We start from the raw sequence: 23753 nt of genomic DNA on the forward strand, positions 1-23753 counted from the left end.
GGGTGTTAAACAAGCTCTCTTTGCAGCCTCCAGTTTCCTGGGCAGTAGGATTTTATCTGAGATAGCAGAAAACAGAGTTAGCTTTACAGACCTTACAGACTTTGAAAGAGTGATTTCCTTTCTGCTCTTTTAAATACCCGCTAAGGCAAGAGAGAGTAGGATACAATTAAGATGCTACTAACATCTAACATGCTGTAGGTGCACCTGCTATTTTGCTATGTTCTGTTTTTAAAGTTTGGAAGCTTTTTAATTTTTAAATTATTCCCAGATTTTTAGGACACAGAGATAATAACAGGAAAAGTTCAGGTGGGTAGCTGCGTCAGCATGTGTCCTCTGCAAAGGAACAAGTAATAGGTTTCTTCCATGCAGAAGAGAGCGGAGAGAAACCACAGCGTTTCAGGGTTCACAGCTGAAACCTTGCGTTTTCTCTCTTCTCTTTTCAGCATGTAATAATCCTATCATTTGTTCCTTTAATAACAGGAATGCTCAATAATAGCATGTCAGTGATAGTAAAGTAATGACTACTCCCACATTAAATTCAACAGTTGGTATAATCACGCTTTCAGCACATGGTTAATCAATCATTTTTAAATGTGTGAAGAGGCTTCCCTTTTCAAAACCTAAAATGACTGCCATGTCACATCATGTCAGATGTCATCTGCAGGATGAAGAGCTCACATCAAACAGTTCTTATGCAATATGCACAGATGCCAGCTGAGCTGTGGGCAGGCGGCGTGTCAATATGGGTTTGTGATGGGCAACTGGAACCTGGACCAGTGCCGCGGTCAGTGCCTTTTAAGTCAATGAAGATTTGCAATAAGGTGGCTTCTGTGAGTGTATGGGCTGGAGAAACAAGGTGATATTCAGCAAGGAAGACAGCTGGAAATCACAATTAAAATGAATGGGGGTGGAGTGCAGAACGGAGTGCAATTTGCTCAGAAAGCACACAATCTAGTGCTCGTCTCAACACAGCCAGGCTGTGCCAAAAGCCAGCTGTGGCCAGCGGTCCCCCAGTGTTGTGTAGCCAGCAGAGCTGATTCAGTGCTCTCAGCCACACAACAGTGAGCCCTGTGGCCACAGGGTAGAAGGAACTAGAAGGAGTGCAGCAACACCAAGCTTTTCAATTTAATCAGCATTTGTCCTCAACTGCTGTGTCTGCTGAAATAAAGCTATTAATCGGGTAAAGGGGTTGAGAAGAAATGCCTTTTTACAGTAGAGAGCTGCAGACACATGTAACAGGGCATTTACTGGAGCAGTCTGTGTACCCTGGATGAAGGGCACAACAGCAGGATTCGAACCCATGACCCTGCAGCCCAGAGGTTTGGGCCCTAAACACTCCTTCTGCTTCAGGAATATTAGCGCTTTTATTGTTTTCTCTTTGAGTTTCTGTGGAGCAGAAACAGACCACTGCCATTTACAGAAGACATGCAGTGCCTACAGTACAGTAGTAGCGCTTTTGACTAGAGACAAACATCCATATTTAAAAGACTGAAATGACCAGCACATTTCTGAAGCAGTCAATTCGTAAAAAGCACTTTACTCAAGTGACATTTTTTATCTCCAGAAAAAGGTACGAAAAAATGATGAGTTCTCTAAGTCAGGGGTGATGAACCCTGGTCCGTAAGGACCCCTGTTCAGCAAGTTTATTGGTCTAAAACCACAGCTTCTTACGAAAAAAGAAAAGGTTTCAACTTGTCCTATGCAGTAAAGAATAAGTTCAATTAAGTAATTAAGGACTCATGGAAAGAAACACAGAAATCTTCTGGCTCTCCAGGACTGGCGTTGTCTCTCCTCTAAGTGTAAATGTCTTAAAACAACAAATAAAGCAAAAGGGAATGAAATTTGAGGGTGTCTTTCAAATTCCATGGATTGAAAAAGGATCCCTTGAGATAGAAGGAAAATGGAAGGCGACAGCACAATAACTTGCCTGAAAATTAAAATGTACAGAGACATCCAGCGCAGACAGGGAACAGGCCTGAAAGGAAACAATAAAAATGAAAAGAGGACATTCTCTGTCCGTCTTAACTCTGAGACCCGCCAGCAGCTGCAGGGCCTTTGCTATGTGCTGCCTCACTCTCTGAGTGACAGCCAGGGTCTGGCGCAGGGCCATCAGACAGACAGCAGAGGCTAGAGACTGAATCCACTGCCTGATCCGTACCGTTAGAGCACAAGCACAGCCAGAATGGGACATTAAAGAACGGCAAATGATCTGGACATGAAATCAAGAATAAATGTAATAAATACTATCTAAATTTGGATATTGTTTTACTTACAACAGACATGTAAAATATGCAAATACGACAGAAGCAGGCTCCTCATTACAAATAATTAAAAAATAAGGTTCTGTTATTGCTGTAGTTATTTTCTGTTGCATTTCATCACATACTGCTAGAAGATAAAAGTCTGTTTTCTGTGTTAAACAGACGTTTCTGCAGTACTGCTGCCCCCTGATTACGGTATTATTTACTTTTCCTTCCACGGCACATGATACATTTCAAACTAGGATATAAAAGAGAAAACTGCAGTTCCCCAGTCTATTAATATTAAGCACGGCTGCTTAATAACATACATGGGTCAAGTCAGATAAGAGATCAGAAATGTAATTGATTGAGAGAACACGTACTGTACAATACTCTTGTGTTCGTGAAGATCGCAACAGATCAAGCAATGCAGTTGTTTTCGCATGTTCCTGTTTGCGTGTGAAGCACGATGTGCCGCAGAGACAGTCCCCTTTGACGGCTGTGTGATTGGTCTGTGCCCGTCCTGTAGCTGACATCTGTTTCCGCAGGGCTGTGCTTTCAGTCAGTGGGATGTCAGATGCAATTTACTTATATCCACTTACTCCACCGTCTTCGCGTTTTCTTGAATATCAATTTTTAATGAATTCAGTTTGCATTTTTTTTCACCTTTAACAAATGAGAGGATTAATTAAACGGGCACACAGTAAACAGAGACATCAGAAGGGATTTGCATACCTAGTTCCTAATATCATTGCTTTGCCACAGCAGGTATGGGATGATGGGCTGCTTCTCTGCAGCGGCGGGCTGGAGCTCTTGCAGGGTGCTGGAGGAGAAAAGGTCATTCGGCTCGTGTTCATCTTAGTATTTACGCATCCTGACTTGGCAAAGCACAGTGGCAGCATTGGAATAAGAACCGGAACTCTGTACCCAGAAATACGAATTAAATAACTGTGAGAGGAGGAATAGTTTTCAGGTTACAATTGAGTTTTAGGGGGTTGATCAGAGGCCATATTTCATGATTTCATTCTTCCCATGCTGAACAGTGTGGTGTTGACCACTGACTCCAGTCCAAGCACAGAAATGCCCCCTGGAGCCCCACGCACGCTGACCCCTCATGTCCAGAAACGCCCTTCCACTGGCCCTGAGCTGAAATCAGAAACACCAGCTTCCGCAGCAGAGCCTGAGCTTCACCAGCCCTCCATCTCTCCCTGCCCGTGCTATTTTTAAACCGCCTGGATTGTCACTTTCGCTCCTGTGGGATGGGAGCGCTTGTGTGACAGATGTTTGCGGAGGATTGCTCTTGGATGTGGAACACGGTCGCGGGTGTTGGCGTCCCCCTGCCAAGCAGAATCGGCTTTCTAATGACTCAAGCCCTCTGAAGATTGCAGTGTGTGAGCCAGCTTAATTATCCCATTTGCTTCAAAGCGCCTGGCGGGGTCTTGAAGACCCTACGCAGAAAATCACAGGGGAGAGGGGCTCCCAGCCCTTCCAGGCCTCGCGTTCTCCTCCAGGTGCTGGACCCCTCGATCCCCCTCACTCTCGCGCTCAAGCCCTGCGCGGCAGAGGTGTGCAGCCAGGTCCTGTGGGCCTTCGTCCGCTCCAGCTCCTAATTACTTAATTGAATTAATCATTTGCCCAACTACACCACTTGAACGCTATTCCCAGATCATTTAAAGGGACCAATGAAGCCTTGGGCGATTATGTCTGCTGAGCCGCAACGATTCCATCCAGTTAAAAAAAAAAGGCTGTTTTACTTTTCCTGCTTGGTCACAGCTCAGTGGATTTGCACCCTGAGACTTGTGCGATGGCCTCCAGGCCAGAGGGCAGCTCTGCAGGAGAGCGCTGGGCACGCCAGCCCAGCAGGGCTTCACATGCGAGGCCTTGTCCGCAGGGGCGCAGTTAAATAGTCCACGCTGCTTCTCAAGTCAAGCGAAAAACCTGGGATGAAAGGCTGAGGTTCAGAAGGGTTGTCATGAAAGTATTATCCTGATGCCTGATGTTATCTAGAATATGGTGGCATCACTTTGTATTTATGCATCTTTTCTAGGGGAACAGCAGGAACCACAGTTTTTGTAATGGCAGCTAGAAAAGAGTTGTGCAATTCTGTTATTGCCATTCCTGTGCATCTCCCAGACACGTCCATTGCACTACTGCAGATCAGGTGCACACTTGACATTACCACACCAGTTCAGGCGAAGTTCCTGGAAGGTCCTTTCCTGAGATCCAGAAATATGACAATCAAGTGCACAAGCATCCTTTGAATGAGACATTAACCTATGGTCCTGACAACACGGTCGTTAAAGACTCCATGGCACTGTTTGTAGGAGCAGGTGTTAACCCTGTTGTCCTGGCTAAATGCCGCTATGGGCTAATGCAATCTGGCCTGACCACAGCCCCCTGAATTCAACTGAAACAGTTTCTCACTTCTCCCCCCTGACATGCTGTGTAGAGGGGCTGTTGGCACAGAAGTGCCCTTCAGCCCCCTTGTATGTGTGAAGCTTTTTGGCTTGTGTTATTATAAGCAATTCATACAGTAATAAAAACACAAGTCATTAAATATGCTGTGCAATGCTCTCCCAGCGGTGCAGGATGAGTCTAGAAATCTCAGTTAAGATCTTCTGTTCGAGAGCTTAGCATCAAATGTTTATGTGCTATAGCACAAGGGTGTCCAAAGTGACAACAGCAGTTTTTATTGTATGCCTGACCATATGAAGGCATGCACTTCTATCTTTGAGAGAGTTTGCTACCAACTCATTCAGAATGCCCCTTTCTGTTGTTTATTACTGGATAAACCGCAAAAGCAGGGCAGCAAAATGCAAAATGCAATAACACAGAGGCATGTCAAAGCCTGGCACAAATGGGAAAGTCCAGGCAAAACCAGGCATTATCCAGGAATAGGGAAGCTGGAAAAATGGGATGCAAATACTATACATTATATCATGGTAAACTTCCCTTAACTCCTACTAATCCAACAAAAAGCAGAGTGGCAGTATAAGGGCTGCTCATGCTCTCCTAAAAGATCCTTCAGACTAGATGATTCGGGCCTTCGCAGCCCTAAATGAAGTGAAAGCTCTGAAGTACAAATGCACAGCAGCTAAAGGCTGGTGTGATCACATTTGCTCTGTTCACATTTTTTTTTTACCAGTGGTTGAAAAGAGGATTTTCCTTCAGCACCACTCAGATCCCCACCTGGGTGCTTAGGGACACAGTGATTGCTTAGTTGGACTCTCAATGGCGATGTTTCACAAAAAAACACACCCAGCAAAGAAGCTGAGAGGTGACATTATTTCAGCCCTGATCAATGTCATTACCGCAGCCCCAGCCCCCGAATCCACTCTCTCATTACCCGACTGCGCCGCTGACAAGCTGAAGGCAGGCGGACTCCTCGGCTGTGGCGCTGGGAGAGAGAGAGATCCCTTGCTGGGAAGAGGCTGGCAGGACAGGGGCTCATTAAAGGAGAGTCCCTCTCTCGGCTGTGCAGGCAGTTGAAGCAGACCCCCCAGTGAGATGTGAATCATGATGGTTAACGAAGGGAACTTTCTCTCACAGGTACACTCGGGCTTTGGAGCCCAATGTGTGATCCCTTCATATACACACCTCTTGACAAAAAACACTCCTTCCTCATGGTTAAGAGGATTTCTGCTGGCAAGCTGAATGCAGTCTTTATTCCAAAAAGACACCTGTTCCCTTTGTATTAGGTATACATGTTTTACCATTTTTATCCTATTTTGGCATTCTTAGCTATCGTTTTATAAACATCCTGTCATCCGAACACAACCCCACGTGGGACACAGTAATATTGCTGTGCAAGATCTATGACACCATTTTGCAATCATTTGATTGTGAATGTATGACTTCTCTTGTCTTAACTAGTCAGCAGTGAAGTGTCAAAGGGCATCCTGCGATAGTCTGTCCCATTAGCAGACTTCGAAGCACCAGTGAATGTCTTATTTCACTCCTGCATTGCTCTGGAAGGGACACACATGCTCACACACAAGAGGGGTTCAGGTATCAAATCCTATTACAAATGTAAAAACATTTAACATACAGTAATAACAGTGCGTTATATCCTGAGGCTAGCACAGCGATGGATTCGCCAGTTCCAGGGAGACCTCCTGTGTTAAGAGCTCCTGCTTTTAAGAAGTTAATCGTCTCGATGAATAAACCTAAGCGAACATAAAGAAAAAGAAACATGAGAGGCTTGTTCGGACAATTACATGCTAATTCATTAATGGACTGTTCGGCCCCCTTGCTCAACAGCTCAGTTTGAGCTCATGGATTCACTTCCTGAGGACCTGGAGCTCTGCTGCACCCAGATCCTGGTGGTATTGTCTCGATTCTGGCAGAACATGTTTCCCTTGGCTGGCAAACTGAGCATATTCCTTTACTTTTCATGAAATTGCAGCTTCCACATGCACAAGTGCTCAAGCTTGACTGTCACAGTCAGAAGCACGTGCTGACACACTCAGACAGTGACCGGTATTCGCAGACACCGACATCTACACACTGACGCACACTTATACTCTGACACGCTCTCATGCACACATCAGGAGGTACTCAAATGCTCCCACACTGACTGGATGTTTGAGTAATTCCAGCCAATCACACAGCTCATCTGTGAAAGCATGAGGTTGCTGATGGGTGCTGGGGAGTATTTCCATTAGAGTGATTTTGTTTTAAACAAATTCAATTACTGATTAATGGCGTATTAAGATTTACCTCGATGTACTGTAGATTAATGTCCAGTAAACAAATCTGTAGTGCTTACCCAGCTTAAAATGTTGTCTAATGTCAAATGTCCTGCTGCCTCAAGTTTGCAAACTATTTTAATTTCCTCGTTTCCTCTTTAAAAATTTACACAGAGCTTAGAAACAGTGCATTTATATGGAGCAACTAAATGGCTAGAAAATTAACCTTCAGCTAACAAAATCAATTTTCTAGTAACGAAGGCTGCTCTGGGCACAAAAGTGTCCCAACTGCAATTTAAGCAATTACAATCAAAAAGGTACAGAAAGAATTTACGACCGGAAAAGACGAACCCTGCAAATTTCTCCTGGTCGTTAACCATCTGCATGCTCTCCCTGCAAGGCTGTTCCTGTAGTTTCCCTATGGTCCCATTTGTAGCAAGTCTGCCTGTGAAGGCGGATAATTTTTCACCCTTTAAAGGCACTTTATGGTATAAGACCTAACCAACTGACTGTCCAGAAATCAGAGAATCCCATGTTGTCAACAAGACACAAGTGACCTTCAGCTCAATTAAAGGCACAAAGACCACAAAGCATTTGTTTTAGTACAAAATGTACTAAATTTGTTTGTACTTTTTGAGTTTAAAACCAGGGTTTTCACCTGTGTAGTCCCCAGGTGTGCTCAGCGCCTGTCTAGTCCCCAGGTGTGCTCAGCGCCTGTGTAGTGCCCAGGTGTGCTCAGCGCCTGTGTAGTCCCCAGGTGTGCGTGCTCAGCGCCTGTGTAGTCCCCAGGTGTGCGTGCTCAGCGCATGTGTAGTCCCCAGGTGTGCGTGCTCAGCGCCTGTGTAGTCCTCAGGTGTGCTCAGTGCATGTGTAGTCCCCAGGTGTACTCAGTTCCTGTGTAGTCCCCTGGTGTGCTGAGGACCTGTGTAGTCCCCAGGTGTACACAGTTCCTTTGTAGTACCCAGATGTGCTGAGGACCTGTGTAGTCCTTAGGTGTGCTCAGTGCCTGTGTAGTCCCCAGGTGTGCTCAGTACCTGTGTAGTCCCCAGGTGTGCTGAGGACCTGTGTAGTCCCCAGGTGTGCTCAGCACCTGTGTAGTCCTCAAGTGTGCTCAGCGCATGTGTAGTCCTCAAGTGTGCCCAGCGCACACATCCTTCCAGCCTGCTGGAAACAAATATAATAAAAACAAATATCCAACCCACCTCGACACTGTGCTTGCATGGGGAAGGCATGATGCTTTAAAAACATAAGGTTGCCAACAGGAGGCCTGTAATAAGCGCAATCCCCCATATACCCTATTAGTGGACAAGCGACTGCTGCTCCTGGGATGTTCACTTTGAGATCCCTTAAGATCTACATGTTCAACTGTATATCCCAACTTTTTCTTTTACATTTTTATTGCTTCTCTAAATTGCCTAGAAAAGGAAAAGGAGGTATTGATATTAGCATAAAAGCATTTTTTTCCCTAGTTAGCTGCTGTGGCCTCAGTCTTTCTGCATTGCACATGCAATACTCAGCAGTTGTCTTCATTGACTTGTATCTGCCAGGTGTTTGCCCAGTTGCTAATTCTCCTGTTTTTGCATCATCTGTGAACTTGACTAATTCACAATGGTACACAAGAATCTATATCATTGACATAAATCAGGAAGGGCTGTGTGTTTACACTAATTACATCAAACCAATTTGAGTATTCTCCCCTTACATGTTGTCAGTTTTCTCTCTACTAACCATCTCCCAATCCAATTGCATGCACTACCTTGGATACCGTCTACCTTCAACATGAGAACTTAAGTCTTCTGAAAACCTAAACTTGCCCTATCATATGCTCTGTTGGTTTGTTCCTGCTCATGCCTGTTCTAAATCCATTTTGACTGTCCTGCATGAGTGGAAAAAAATCCTATTTAACACACTGAAAATCTACAAATTGGGTTCTGGTAGCCAAACAGGAGCCAAAAAAAGGAATAAAACAGTCATCCATCTCTCTTTTTCCATGTGATCCAGTAGGATCAACGATACCAAAAGCTCTACTTAAACAGTAGCTCCTGTCACCTACAGTAGCACCAGCTAAATCATTATCTCAATAAGGTCTACATCAGTGTTGTTGTAGATGTTCTGGAGTTTTGTGTGAGTTCAGGCAAGGAAAACCAACTCGAACCTTAGAACACAGGAGAGAGAGTGGTTTTATGACTGCAGGTGAAGTCACCACATACTTATCAGTATTATATATTGTGCTGTGGAAGAATTACATGGGTGTGTTACACTGTTCAGTGGAGCGGAGAAAAGTAAACATAATAGCTGCCTCTTGGATTTTGCTGTTGATGGAGGAAGGACTACAGGATTGCCACAACCCCTCTCAGAAAGATGGAACATAAGCAAGATGTGGCTGCCTTAAGGGCATCCCCACAGGCCTGCTGATTGTATTCATACACCTGAAGATGAAGAGTAAGCCCCATCCTCCTCCACAAACCCTCAAGAGACAACTCGACAGACCCTAAGGCAACTCTATAATCGGTGAATTTCCATTTAAGAGTCTCACAGCGATCGCAACTGATTAAGCACAGCTGGTTCCAGTTATTAAATTGCCCGTTAGTTGCTACTGTATATGCAGACTGTGGATTCCAGCAAAAAACGTTGTGAGTTCTATGTATTGTACATGTGACTATTTTCAAGTGGAATTGTACAATAGAATGCAGATTTCGGAGAAAGATAATGCAAAAAAAATGCAATCATTCTGTGACTGTTCTGAAGGATATTGAAATAAAAGCTTTACACGCAACCTTCCCAGGGCTTTTCCAAGGTGTTTATATTTGACTATTTCCCCCAGTATTTCTTCTGAGATATGATTGGTAAACTGCTGTAGACCTCATTACCCAGTAACCGGAGCAGATACCAAAGGCAGCACTATTCCAGATAATCTGCTGGCTTACATCTGTATAGGGCATTTAATCAGCACAGATATGTGTCATGTGCACCCAGCTCAAGGAGAAGAAAATTAGCCTGCAATGCAAACCCAGTGTGTGCAACCCAAAGCAGGTGAGAAGTGGTTGCTTTAGTTGCATGCCCAGACATCTTTCAGCTATGCTACAATCGGGGGGAGATCATCAGTCACCTCCCCAAGCAATGGCCGTTAAGGTAAGAGTAAATTGGACTCATCAGAGTCAGAAATCTTCCATATCTTCTTAATAACTGCTCTTCTGATAAAATTGCAGGTTTTCATTAAAAAAAACAAAGCTTCTTTGAGTTTGCAACTGAAATGCTTAACCATGAACTATTTTCAGAAATGCTTCAGAAAACTCCTGGGTCAGACTTAGCTTTCTAGGTACAATTCAAGCAGCAACAAAATGAATTTACAGTAAGTGAAAATCAGGTAGTAACATAAACCAAGATGGCTTTTCTTATATTTGACTAACTCCCCTTTCCCAACTTTAGGCCAACTCTGAACTTACAGTAGTAAGCTTCGCTGTAGACAGTTAAAATCTAATGCAGTGGTATTCCTACTGTATGTAGACAAGGATGCCTGTCTGACCTGTATGTATGACCTGCCTGTGTGTCTACCTGATTTGGAATCCCCCACATCGCTGAGACCTGAACGATTTCATGGGTGACCAAAGGAGCCTCTACTTTAGACCTCAAAAGCTGCTGTGACCATATTTCTGTCGCTCTGGGCCATCACCTGCTTGGCCTCTCATGCAAACCGCTTTTGTTCAAGGACTGTTTGGCCAGCTACTTTCATTTTAGGGGCCATATGTTCATAAAGTACAAAATGGGAGTTCATTTATAAAGCACGGTGGCTGTCTGAACATAGCTCTTGCCTCTGTCTTAGGAACTGCAACACCGAGTGACTCGAAATTTGTCAGTTTCAGTCTTGCTCCTCACATGTTGCGGCCACGCTGTTTTTACTCACATGTTATTGCCTGCTTGGGGAAAGGCAGTCTGTACCACTGGCTGCCTTTCGAGAGCTAATAGGCTGGAGAGCTGCAAACGTGACAGGGATGACTCTACTTTCCATTTAGTTTATTTGCAGTTCACTCACACTGTTAAAGTAAGTGGGCAGAGACTTGCAGCTATCTGGTTATTTCTGCAGTGACTGTTTAAAGCTCGGTGTGCAAACCCTTGAACGGTCTTTGCAAACAGCTGTGGGATGCTACTAGTGGCAGACGTTGTTGATTAAGCTACAGTATTGATTTTAATAACAAGGCGTTCTTGAAGCAGTTTCCTCAATATACCTAATAATATTTTATTTTCCTCTGGAACCTGGTACACCCCTGACTTCCACTTTTACCCAGCATTTCAAATAATTGGAAAATTTCAAAGACAGAGATTTAGATGCTTTGTTTTAACATCAAGAGGCTTTTTAAAATTATTTTTCTGCCTTTTTCTTCCCAGAATGACTGAGCTGTTTTGCACCTGGATATTTAATCCTCTTTTTTTCCCTTTTTACAATCATGGAGGCATTTCATTAAAATTAATTAATTGAAATAGCATCCCCACTTTAGGCTTGCATGAACTGTGCTGGTTGTGTTGGTTTAAATCCATTTGAAATGATAGCAGTTTGTTTTTTTCTTCACTCATGAGGTCCTTCAAGTGTGTGCTTTCAGAATTTCCTGTCATTAGATGCAGGCCCACAGTAATCTCTCCCTGCAAAGATGCTCTTAATAACCTGAAAGAGGAAACAGCAGATAATGGCATCATGCCCAGCAGAGAGAGTGGTATCTCAGGTCTCCTTTGTCAGCAGTGTTGCAGTAATAAATCTGTGTAATAGAAGATTCTTTATGTCATTCTGATAACAGGAAACTAAGACAGATTCTCCATGTTACTTAAATAAACAGGTGAAGATGGGCCAAATTAAATTACTTCCAAGAAACCTTTCAAACACACTGGCTGTGGCTTTTCTGGCCATCTCCTTCTCCCGTCTGGACGCCGATGGAATGTAGGACACTGTGATTGTGCAGCCATGTGCCAGCAGACGCATTGCAGTGACACATCCTCAATAGCAATTAAAAAAAAAATCTATTTTACTTTTTCATAGCACAACCGATCCAGCAAATCTGTAAAATGCCATTAAATGGCGTAGTGTTTTACCTATGTTATATTGTAGCAAAGTGATTCTTTGACCAAACCAAAGAGAAGCACTTTTGTTATGAATGTAGTCGATAATCCAATCCAATCTCTTATATGGCTTCATGCAAACTTGAATTAAACACTGTCTGTCTTGTGGGATTTGAGCGATAAGAAGTGATTCTTTACCACAGATCTAAAAAGAAATCTAATTTTTATTTTGCAGAGGGCGGTACAGATGAAACACCCATATTGAAAACAGACTGGGGTAATCACAATTATAATCATAAAGAGAGAAGGCATCCCTTTAATCACAGCACGCTGGCACAGTTCAGGATAGCTGCATATTTCACACAGCGTGTTTTGCATAGAGTAGTGATCTGAATACTGATGGTTGAAAGTCAGGGCTCAACTGAAAAAGAAAATACCTGTTTGGAAGGTCTCTCTGATTCTGTTACAGTCATTTAGAGTTCTAAAAATAGGTTAGGTGACCAAGCACTGCAAGAAAGTGACTACATAAATGGGAAAATAAGCCCAATTCAGTAATACCCATTGATACCAGCAAAGCAGATATAGAGGCCCAGGCAACACATTACAAGACATTACATAACAGGATCATGTTCACATACAGCTGGTGCTAAAGGTTTACATAGTATAGCACCAACTACTGCTCCGTTGCCACCTTCCCAGTTCTGACCAGACTTCAAGGTTACCACCTTGACCACCCTGTTGTCAGCTTTAAAAAAGGGCAATTCCAAGCAAGCAGGTGGACGTCCCTAGAACCCTTTCTGTTTCACACTAGGTGAAGTTAAAAGACAGCACTACTACTCCACTGTAGAGTAAGTCAGCTGAGCACTGCAATCCGAACCAGGTGCAGTCTGTACTGTCTAATGCAGCTTCCTTCTCAAACCCCATTACTCATAATGAGAGGTCAAAGTTTACCTCTGAACCCACTTAAGCATAATTCATTTTACCACGTTCCTTTTTGAGATGAAGAGGGCGGGTTTCACTTTATTAATGAAAACTCTATCCACCTCTAATTGATTCCATATTCTTTGCTTTTGCCTCGCGTTAAAAGCAATAATGGCATTTGCATATCTAAATGAGGGTAGTGCACTTTCATTTTGCTGCATCCTTTCAGTGCACTCGTATAGCCACAGGCTTTTATCAAACTGAGAAAGTTAACTTTCTGGAAGCATTTTTGCCCTGCAGGCCTATTAAAACGCCTGCAATTTTCTTCAGCAGGAAAAAAATAATCACGAGAACAGTAAAAGGATTGTTCAAAGCCTGTTTTAAAACCTTTAGGAAGACAATCCTTCAAGCAGCTGGGCAGGTAATCAGTGAAAAATCGCAATTTTATCTCAATCTCCGTAATGTATTTTGAAAAATTAGTCCAAAATGTTATACCTTGTCCTTATTTCTCAAATTATACATGGTCCTTACTGTTCAGTAACAAGACCCTCTTCCAAACTCCTGGATGACTGTGAGACAGTTTTCGAGGAAGCAGTTTTTTTTCCTTATTAATATTGTAGGGCAGCTGAGTTTCAGATGAGATTAGCAACTGTGCACTATGAGCTTGATTGCCTTACAATGCAGGTGTGGACCAATGTGACATTTTGTTGCTTTTTTAAGCAAATACTGATTTGCTAAAACAGATAACAGATGGATTCTTAAGAATTTGATTGGGTTAGGTTAGGTCAGGTTAACTTCACTGTTACTGTATATTGTTAATCCATGTTACAGAGTGACTGGGCCACTACTAGTGAAATCATCAATCCAGCCTCCTTAGAAATGTTGTTATTTGCATTCAAAATAACAAAGTGTTTAAATGACAAAAGAGCTATAAGCCTTTTCAAACACCTTTCTCTGGTCATGAAGTCTTTTAGGAATTTCAGAAATGACTCTTTGATTTTTTTTCCTGTTCTGCACATATTTTATGTTCTTTTGAGATGTTTTGAATGATAATGTGGAACCCAAGACACCTCAAGGGCTCGTATCTTGAATGCTAAATGCAGAAATTGAACAGGAAGGCAGTGCTAATATAAAATCAACTGTTGTTGTTTTTTTAAAGAAGAGGCTATTAGATTAGTCCCTTAGGAACTTGTGCTGTGGAAAACAAGGTTACTAGAGAATTTACATTCACAGAAATCCATATGTAAGTCAACATTAGAGTGCTCTGCCTGTAGCTTTTTATAAGGAACTCTGCCATCCCCATGCCACTGAACTTAATACAGTGCCCTTAGGTGGACAAATACCTAGAAAATGTCTTTTTGAAAGGAACCCTTACCCTTACATCACTGTATTCATTTATTTACCCCTCCCCCCAAGATATCTCCAACAAACTGCAGTGTTAAACAGCACACTGGTGCTCCCAAAGAGGAGCACAGAAACCTGGAGAAATGGTTGTGTATTTTCTAAACAAAAGACACTGTCGCCAACACAGATCATGACACAAACATGTTACAGTCCATACTGGACCCTAACGTCATATGTTTTAGATGCTCTGGGGTTTCGGTAATTGCACGGCAGCTTATTCAATTAAATTTGTTTCGATGGATACCATGAAGAGGATTTTGGTAGTAATGGAGTCTGAAAATTGTACTGGCAGTCTAATAAATACTTTAAGGAATAGTTATTTGTAAATACCTCTCATTTTTTCCTGTATTCAACATAGTCTTTTCTTGGACCAAAACTGCAGTTGTATGTTTTTCCTGCAGTAGTATGAGTGTAAGGAGTAGGAGTGTAGTATAAGTCACTAAATGTCACCAAGGGCCATACTGAACTGTGCATTGTGGGATTAGTAGTCTTCTGTGTGACAGTTCACATCTACAGATCAAAGTGCAAAACTGTAATTTATAGAGGGTCAGATTTTATTGATATGTGTATGCTACAAATGTAAACTGGACAAACGTGTGTTTCACTCAGAAATCTAGAGATTGATTTTAGAACAAAGATGAGAGACAGGAAGACTACAGCAAGGAAATTAATATCCTGATATGCACATTGTCTGGCAACAAATTCATGTTCATTGATATTCTGTGATATTTCCTTTTTGCTCTCCTTCTAACCCCAGTATCTGCAGTGCCATATTGGAGGGATATCAGAAGTGTAGATCTGTTGCTCTGCTTCCCTGACCCACTCGTCCACATGTGATTTCACTAGTGCACTCATCACGCAACACACCGGGCTGCTTTGAGCAGGGAAGAAGATACAAAACCACAAAAACTGCACTATTAAGAGCTTTCCTATCAAGTGTCCACTTCTAAAATCATTAATATATGGAGCCAAAGCTCCTCCCTTCACTGATACTGAGACCCTGTTACTATCCACAGCTCCTGTTACTACCTAACTGACCTCTGACCCCTAACCCCCCTTTTATCTTTTGGCAGAATGATCCCCTCCACCAGCGAAGACTTCCTGGTGAAGGACCTGGTGTCGGGGCGGAAGTACGACCTGTGTGTCCTAGCAATTTATGATGATGGGATCACAACGCTGACAGCCACACGTGTGGTGGGCTGCCTGCAGTTCACCACGGAACCAGAGTATAGCCAGTGCCAGTCCATGCACACGCAGTTCCTGGGCGGCACCATGATCATCATCATAGGGGGCATCATCGTGGCCTCGGTGCTGGTCTTCATCATCATCCTCATGATCCGCTACAAGGTCTACAGCAACCACGGGGAGCCCAGCAAGGCCAAGGTCAGCAACGTCTGCTCCCAGACCAACGGTGGCCAGGCCGCTCAAGTCACCCGGTCTGCTTCCAAAGGGACGGAAAGCCAGGAGGAGCAGCCCCTTGCCTGCGCGGCCGGAGCAGGTGGTGGCAGCAGTGGGATTGTGAGCGTGAGCAGTGGAAGCATTGGCGTGGGTGGAGCTGCCACCGGCATCAGAGACTCCAATACCACGGCCTTGGTCGTGGACTGCGAGAAGGTGCCGCAGATCTCCGAGATGACCGCCGAGGACATTTTGTCGCCGGCGCAGAGACGGAAATCCAGGACTAGTGTAGAACTCATGAGGCAGACCTCACTGTCGTCTAAGGAAGCAAGGAGTGGAGAAGCACTGGGAGGTGAGCAGCTGTGCTAGTCAAATGCGACAAGGCTTGCCGATAATACACAGTGTACTGCCGAAAAAAAGTGCCATGTTGGCTCACCTTCAACAATAATTACAGCTACAACATGTCTTCGCATCAACCTCAGTCGTCCTTCACAGATGTCCTCTAGCGGTTCACCTATTCCGTACTTACACTAGCTTCTTGTGCCCTGCAGTGCACTTTCTATTGTTTTCCTGAAGACACCCACTAGCCAGGTGCATCAGTATGTCTCTCATGGTGTTTGCTATACTTATACTGCCCTCCTTTATCATAGCATAGCACACTGGGGAAAAGGACTGGTGTCATGATATTTCTGTCCTATCAGAAATGATGTCACTGTGTGTATCCTGTTCACTCAAACCAGGGTATTCAAGGAAAAATATACTTAAAATGTTCTAAGTTTAGACAAGTTCATTCTTGATAATATCTCAAAGGGGAAATCTCTGAAAAACTGATGAATGTAATGATGATGTAAAAATACTACCCTCTAAATGTTCCTTTCTGGTTCTCCTTCGGAGACTGTCAGAAAGACAAAAACAAAACAATGCTGGGAACTGGAAGGTTTGAACTGAGTGGTTTTGGAAGAGTGCATCAAATCAGTTACAAGTGCAGTAGTGCCTTCCTCTTTGTGAAACAAAGAGCTGTAAGTTAGGACTCCCTGAAAGAGAAGGTGTCATGCTTCCCTGCGAAATGGAATGCTCGCTCTAACACAAACAAAGCAGAGCTTGATCTATGACAGCTAAGACATATTTTCCAAGCTGCCTACTGTACGCTGAAAAAAATGATTGCTGTCTCTTTAACCAAACATTTTCTGAAGGCTGAATAAAAAATGATTTCTTAATTATGTTGCAGAAAAGATTCTTTGTATAAGTATATACATATATACTGCCTGAGTATATATACTGTATTAAGTTGTTTTCCCTGTCAGCTAAACACTATTGTTTTATCTGCTGAGTTATATTCGATGGTAGGGTCTTCTGGTGCAGTCACTGGAATTTGTGAACAATTTATACAATTATAATCATAAAGAGATCCAAACTACTATCCGAAGACACAACTGTATCAAAGAGAGAACAGTATAGAGAGAAAAGAGAGAAAAGCATAAACAATGTCTAGACAAATAAATATAGAAAGATAGAAGCCACTCTTAAATTGAAAATCAAGATCAATGTTGTAGGTGCAGTTGGTACTTCAGGCCTTTCAGCCTGAGTTACCTTGGTGTGAAATTACTCAGTTATGTCTTAATTCTCCCATTCTCCTGTAATATCAGCCCAGCAAGTTTAAAAGAACGGCACTCTTTTTTCTTTACCTCGCTCATCTCCTACACCTCAGCTGCCGAGCACACATACAGTAACTCCTTCTGTTTTCAGAAAGGCCATTAAGAAGGAGCCTGTGCCAGCAGCTATATAATACCCTTCCATTTCCAGACAGTGTGTGGGGCTGCAATTTTCTCAGGCCTGCGTAGTGTAAAAGATCCCCTTAACTACATCATCCATGGCAAAGACATGGAGAATGTAGATCATTTTATTTTAACCTCCATGAAACAAATTATGAATCTGTGGTCTCTGGTGATATGTCTGCAGCAATCACTGCAGTTCTGCAGAGAGTGAAAAGTGGAGCTTACAGTTTGCGGGGAGATTCTTGCTTTGCACTACAGGGCCTTCAGAGCTGCAGGCAGAATGTCATTGCACTGCACTATGGGTTTGTCACAGTAGCATCAAAACCATGACAAGGGACACACATGTGGCCTGCTGGTGTTCTCCAGTGTGTAGCCCAGGACACGGGGACCCCAGCTGTTATAAACTGGTTTCTCAGCCTGCGTTCATCTCTCTCTTGCAGACACACAGACGCCTCAGCTCACGGACGAGAGGAAGACTACACGGGACTGGAGTGATTTTAAAATTTGATGACTCCCTCCTCAGCTCCAAGGGAAACAGCCATCACTCTGAAGAGTAATTGCTCCCGTTTTCCTCCGTTTCAGTTCTAGACACCCGCTTTTGTAAAGAGACCCCAAGATAAAACTGCAGTAAAAATAGACGGGTGAACATCTGTTCTAACTCTCCTGGGCTCTGTACATCAGCACACAGGTTCAGTTCTCGAAGCACAGCACTGCACTGTACCGACAGCAATAAATAATACACAACTCAGCTGTATGTCGAACCGTCCACCTTTTGCCCTTTGAAGGTAAAAGCCTTATGACTCACTTCCACATCTTACTGACAAACGAACAAGAAAACAGTACCGCCTTATAAATAAAAAGTACTCCCCCAGGCTGAGCCACATACAGAGAGCTAAACATGCAAACACATGCCAGTCTGTTTATCAGAGAGAGAAAAAAAACAGCACGTTGGGAAAAGACAAAGGGAGTGAATACTAGTATGAAACATACCGCCTGCTGGGATAATCGACTGTTGAAGAAACTTGGGAGGGGTATCCTCATGACATACAGCTTCCGAAGCAGAGCGTACACATCCCACAGCGACCCTCTCAGAATGGGTCCTGATGAGGAGAGGGGTGGTCAGTACAGCCCCCGTGCTCTTCCACGCAGAGACCCACACCAGCATGTCTTTGATCGTGTCTAAACAGGGGTTTTAAAAGGAAAGCAGGAGGCTTTTCTAAAGCTTTCACCAGCGCAACATAATTAAGAACTCCACTCTGTCCTCTGTTGTCCTTTTCTTTTCCAGAACATTCCAAGCCGTGCTCTACCACTGGAATCGGCGAGGCAATTAGTCGGGGATTATTGTCTCCACCAGGACTCTCTTTCTTTCATTTTTCTACCCCATACTACATCCGGGAGTTTCCTGCCTCCCCCGGGACTGAACTGAGGACATGACAAACAATTGCTGTTGCAGTGAACGCTCCTTACCCCCTGCTCATCGCTGGCTTTTAAGCTCTTACTGCCTTTTCTACTGCTCCTTCTGGGTCAGACTGTGTGTGTGCCCTCTCCAGCCCCACCTCACCCCCCTCACCCCCGAACCGCCTGGCTGCCCCGCCACTGGAAGGGGATTCTGCAGCAGGTAAGAGGGGAGGGGCAAGGCTGTGGGGCACAGGGGATCTCTCACAAACCCAGCACCCATACTCACGACCTCCACAAGCCATGCTGAGAGAGAGAGAGAGAGAGAGAGAGAGAGAGAGAGAGAGAGAGAGAGAGAGAGAGAGAGAGAGAGAGAGAGAGAGAGAGAGGGGTCACAGTGTACTTCAAATATGGAGTCCTCCTCGCCCTTGTTTAAGAAGTTATTTGTTGTTTTTTTCCTTGCTGTTTGATATGTCAAGAGACATTACGCTCAATGACATTAAGCTTTGGTGGCAATGCTTGTGCTCATAAAGCCTGGAAATGCATTTAGGAAAGGGAGAGGGGCAGAGACAGAGACACACACCCAGAGAAACACAGGGGGCCTAGTAGGTCTCTATGAAATTCTTCACATTTTTCCCTTCTGAAAGATTACCGTGGTAAATCTGTGTGTTGTTAAAGGCAGAGCAGTGCTATTTTCCAGAGAGCCTCTGGTGGCCGTAATCCAAGAATGCCAAAACAGTTTGTACAACAAGGTGATTACAAGGTGATTGGGCCCGCGATTATAGAAAAGAGCGGCATTTTGCTTGATATGCAAGGCTATTAGACATCATTGCTCATGCCGTCTGCTTTGAAACAGAGCCACAGAGCCATGAATAATGGATAATTACGGCTATTGCTTGTCTCAAATATAATTTATGCCACTAACTGGCTTTACCCACTTCAAACACATAAAGACTCAGCAGTGCTAAGAGGACTGGTGCAAGTTGGCCAAGTGTTTCTGCTACAGACAGATGAAAAGCTACCTAAGCATTAGCCTTGGAAATAAAATCTGATTGTACTGTCTACCCCCTTGAACACACATCGAGGTGGATAGAAACCTCTTTTTACGGCTTTACCGCAGACTGCATCATCATCATCATCATCATCATTTTTTCCACAAACTCCCGTCTTCAGCTGTCCTCACCCAGTGTGCTCCTGTCTACTTCCTGATTCAGTCTTGCCGTCTTATAGGAGCTGCTCCTCTCGGTAGCCTTCCGGCGTCTTGACTCTTGACTTGATACAGTAAAGCTTCCTCTACTCGTTAATCCACAAGTCATCCCTTGCTCCTGGGTTGGTGTGGTATACTGTACATGGGTTTTGGTGTCAGTTCACAGGAACACAAGTGTACTGGAATGTGTGCAGGCAAGAATGCATATTGGACATCATGCGAGTAGCACCAGCACCACCAAAATATCAAGCAATCTGGGGTGAAGACTGTTCGTGTCTTCTTGTCTTGGGTCTGTAGAATTTGGAAATGTAGGCTACAGTATGTGCTCCTTGTTTAATTTTAAAAACCAAATTCAAATGCTCAGAAAAGGAAAGTGAAGGTGTAGATCAGGATGACTTTTCTCTTTGGAATGGGCTGTCCAAAGTATTGCCTGAAGGGTGGCATTGCTAGATTCTGTTCCTCCTTCAACGGGTCACAACAGCCCCTCAATTCTGTAGGCTCCCGAGAAACCTCGGTTCTACAGAGTCTGAGGGATAAGGTGAGTTAAAACATAACAGCAAAGATGACACAATGTGTCAAGAAAAAAAAAATTCTCATCCTCTCCAAAGGTCAACTATAAACTCCAGACTTTGTAGTAACAGGGACAGAGATTATATTTCAGAATTATCTTACAAAAAGAGGTAGAAGGATCGTAAGTCTGAACTTTTACTGTAATCACACTGCAAAAAATTTAGTGTGGGAAGTTTACATACACATGACTGGTCTTGGTATGATTATGTTAAAAGCTGTTGTTTTTTTCTCCGTAGCCTTACCAACCTTATTATTGACCAGATACTAATTAACCTTGCTCTGTGGAGCCTCGTTAAGAGCATAAGTGCCTCACAAAAGCCACCCAGCACTCCGCAGAACCAGCGATTGTCCTGCCTTACCAATTTAATTAACTGGAAACATCAGGCAAAATGTCAGAAGAAGATTTTCTATGCTGCTAATCTCCTTAAAATAATGAATGTAATGTTTATTCCGCACTAAAAAAGAAAAGGATGCCAGTGTTTTCCTACGTATGTTGCTGCCTCTGTGTCTGTGAGTGAATGGGCTGTGTGCACAAGCACTAGCCCGCATGCAAGCCTTTATTGCACAATTATAGAGCGGAGTGGAATTTTCCAACGGAGGCTAAGCAAAGTCTCAAAAAAGAGGAAATTACATGATTGCACTGGTGTGTCCATGAAAATCATACTCATTACCACGTTTGACCCCTAACATTGCGCCTCTAAAGCCAGATCTCATCTGTGTGCCCGTGTTCCTTATCTGCAGTATTGATTATTCAATTAATTCTCTTGCTGGTCAGAAAGTGTGTAGAAATTGCAGCCTATAGATTTTACACGAGCCCTGGGATATCCTTGGAAATATGATTGAATATGAATCACTTCAAGTCTCTGAAGCAGATGAGGTTTCTGAGAAGCCTGATTACTGATGTACCTTCCGGCAGACAATTAGCTCTTGAAAATGTGCCATGACCCCTGCTTTTTTCCAGATACTTTCTACACCTCTCTTTGAAAACAAATCTTGCTTCCCTCCCACTGACTCCTTACTTGACCTGTCTAGTTATGTTCTTTGTCTTTTAAGCACCCCTGGTCTTTGTGCGAAACCTGAAATGTCAGGGTTTTACAAACTTTAAGTAAAAGCGCTATAAACCACTAAGACTGTTCGGACAGAGGTCTCCAAACATGTCCCTTTTATGTCACAACAGCTGTTCAATGTTTTTATTTTTGCAAAGAAGTACAAACTTAGGTCAGCCCATTCATTATTTATCAGCTGAATAATGATGTGCAATTTTATAAAACAGAGAAAACAGACGTTACATCCCTCTCTGTTCTAGCAAACCATCGTGAAACATCTGTTTTCCAGACTACTACTCCATTCTGTCATGAAAACCACACTGCTGCCTTCACTATAAAGATGAGTCTCTAGAGTCGAGTCAGTTAACTGAATTCTTAGTAGGTAATTTGATTTGTCAGGATAACTGCCTGATAAGAAAGCCTGCCTATAAAATTACTCATTCATCCTTCTTGAGCTGTGTTACACACTGAATGACAATTCCTTAACAGTATGGCTGGATGAAGAACATCCAAACCCAAGAAAGAACCTCGTCCATTTCTTGAAGGACCTTCGAAAGTCAGACTTTTTCTTAATTTTTAATCTACAGTTTTTGTAATGTGCTGTACTGTTGCTTGAAGGGTTTGTGTGACCTAGACCCCTTGCTTTCTGTTGGAGTTGTTGGTTTTGTACTCCTTCAGAAGATGAAAACTCCTCTCGGCTCTAATGCAACCTGTCGCAAAGGAAGAAAGTATCCCTCTTTGGTGAACCACTGCCACGAGTGTTGAAACCATTATATAACGAACACAAAACGATCCCTGTTTTACCAGCCGAGTACCAGTTACAGTACGTCGAATAGCGTTTGTGATATTAAAGATGTGACCCTTCTTTTGAAAATAATACATACAGCCACAAATGTTAATGAAACTGTAGTTAATTAGAATATAGGTTCTCAAGACTGCCTTCAGGGAATGAACTGAGCTCATTGTGTTTGATCTCATCCTGATTCTTAATTCCAATGTATTCATCTTCTTTGTTGGAAATCATAGAGCCAGAATCGATTAAACCAAAGCTATTTTAAAACTTTTTAACTAATTAAACTCTCTTTATTTGTCACAATCCAGTTCTGCGCATCGGCAGGAATTAAGGTTTGAGGAAGCCTTTGTATTTCTGTTGCAATACTTCAGCTAAACCATGCAAAACATGTTTTCCAAAATTACGTTCATTATATACTTTTATCACTTGCGATGTGTTACAATACGGAAACAAACAAAAAAAAACACCTTTAAATAGCCAAGACTCCGCGTGTTGTTCAAAAGAACGATTTCAGATTACAGCTTTTCCCCTGAGGTTTGAGGAGAGTCCTTCTCACAGCACAGCTGTGGAGGAGCGTATGAGGCGCGGTGTGTCAGTAGAACAGGTCGTCAGCGTCCGGTACTCACTGCCTTTTGGTTTTCTTTGCAGGAATGCCTCTTGCTTCACCGACTCCCCGAGTGCCAAACCTTCACGATCACAAAGCTCCCACTTCTGCTGCAGCAAGCATCGCCCCTGCTCTCGATTCTGTTGGTCTGTTTTGCCCCGCTAAGAACGACAAAGCGCGCAGCCCCATCACGGACCCCCCTCCCCGACACACTGGCCGCCCTGTGTCACTTCTTCCCCTCACCTTTTTTTTTTTGTATCTGTACATACTTGTGTTTCAAATCTTATAGTTTTGTACATGTAATTTTTTATGGTGTTTAATCTTTTTGATAATAAAAAGTGTGTTAATTCACAATGCCTTCGCTTCACAGAAAAAAAAAGGTGTTTATCCATCCCTGGCGTCTTGTCGAAGCTCTTGAACAGTTGCAACTTGGGAATCGGAGCAACAATCAGGGTGTCGAAGGGGCCTCCAAGGGACTGAAGTGAGCAGGGACCCTGCAGTGGATAGGGCCCTGCAGTCCATAGATTGCTGGCTAGCTGACAGCAAATCCTAAAAAAAACCTTAACCCTAAGTCTTAAAAAATAAATACAAATGAGACAGAAGGGACTTCACTCTTACCTCCATCTCTCAGCACCTGTGTCAGGGTCGGCAGTACAGGCTGGATGG

General features: G+C 43.4%; 1 protein-coding gene across 3 annotated transcripts in view; it reads left to right on the forward strand.

Moving 5' to 3' along the window:
* LOC102695446 (leucine-rich repeat and fibronectin type III domain-containing protein 1-like protein) overlaps positions 1-23441 on the forward strand; it is a 72928-nt gene extending 49487 nt beyond the window's left edge. For 2 of the 3 annotated variants that reach the window (XR_001477831.2, XR_001477832.2), the window contains exons 4-7: positions 15376-16049; positions 17913-18025; positions 18758-19090; positions 23132-23441. Coding sequence is in view for 1 of the 3 variants with exons in the window: in XM_006627653.3 (XP_006627716.1) it covers positions 15376-16049; positions 17913-17980 (742 nt within the window). In the remaining 2 variants the exon portion in view is untranslated. The remainder of the gene's footprint in view (positions 1-15375; positions 16050-17912; positions 18026-18757; positions 19091-23131) is intronic. The other variant, XM_006627653.3, reaches the window with a different exon arrangement.
* Positions 23442-23753: the final 312 nt, after the last annotated feature.

Source organism: Lepisosteus oculatus, chromosome 3 (assembly GCF_040954835.1).
Source record: "Lepisosteus oculatus isolate fLepOcu1 chromosome 3, fLepOcu1.hap2, whole genome shotgun sequence".
In the NCBI taxonomy this organism is placed as follows: domain Eukaryota; kingdom Metazoa; phylum Chordata; class Actinopteri; order Semionotiformes; family Lepisosteidae; genus Lepisosteus; species Lepisosteus oculatus.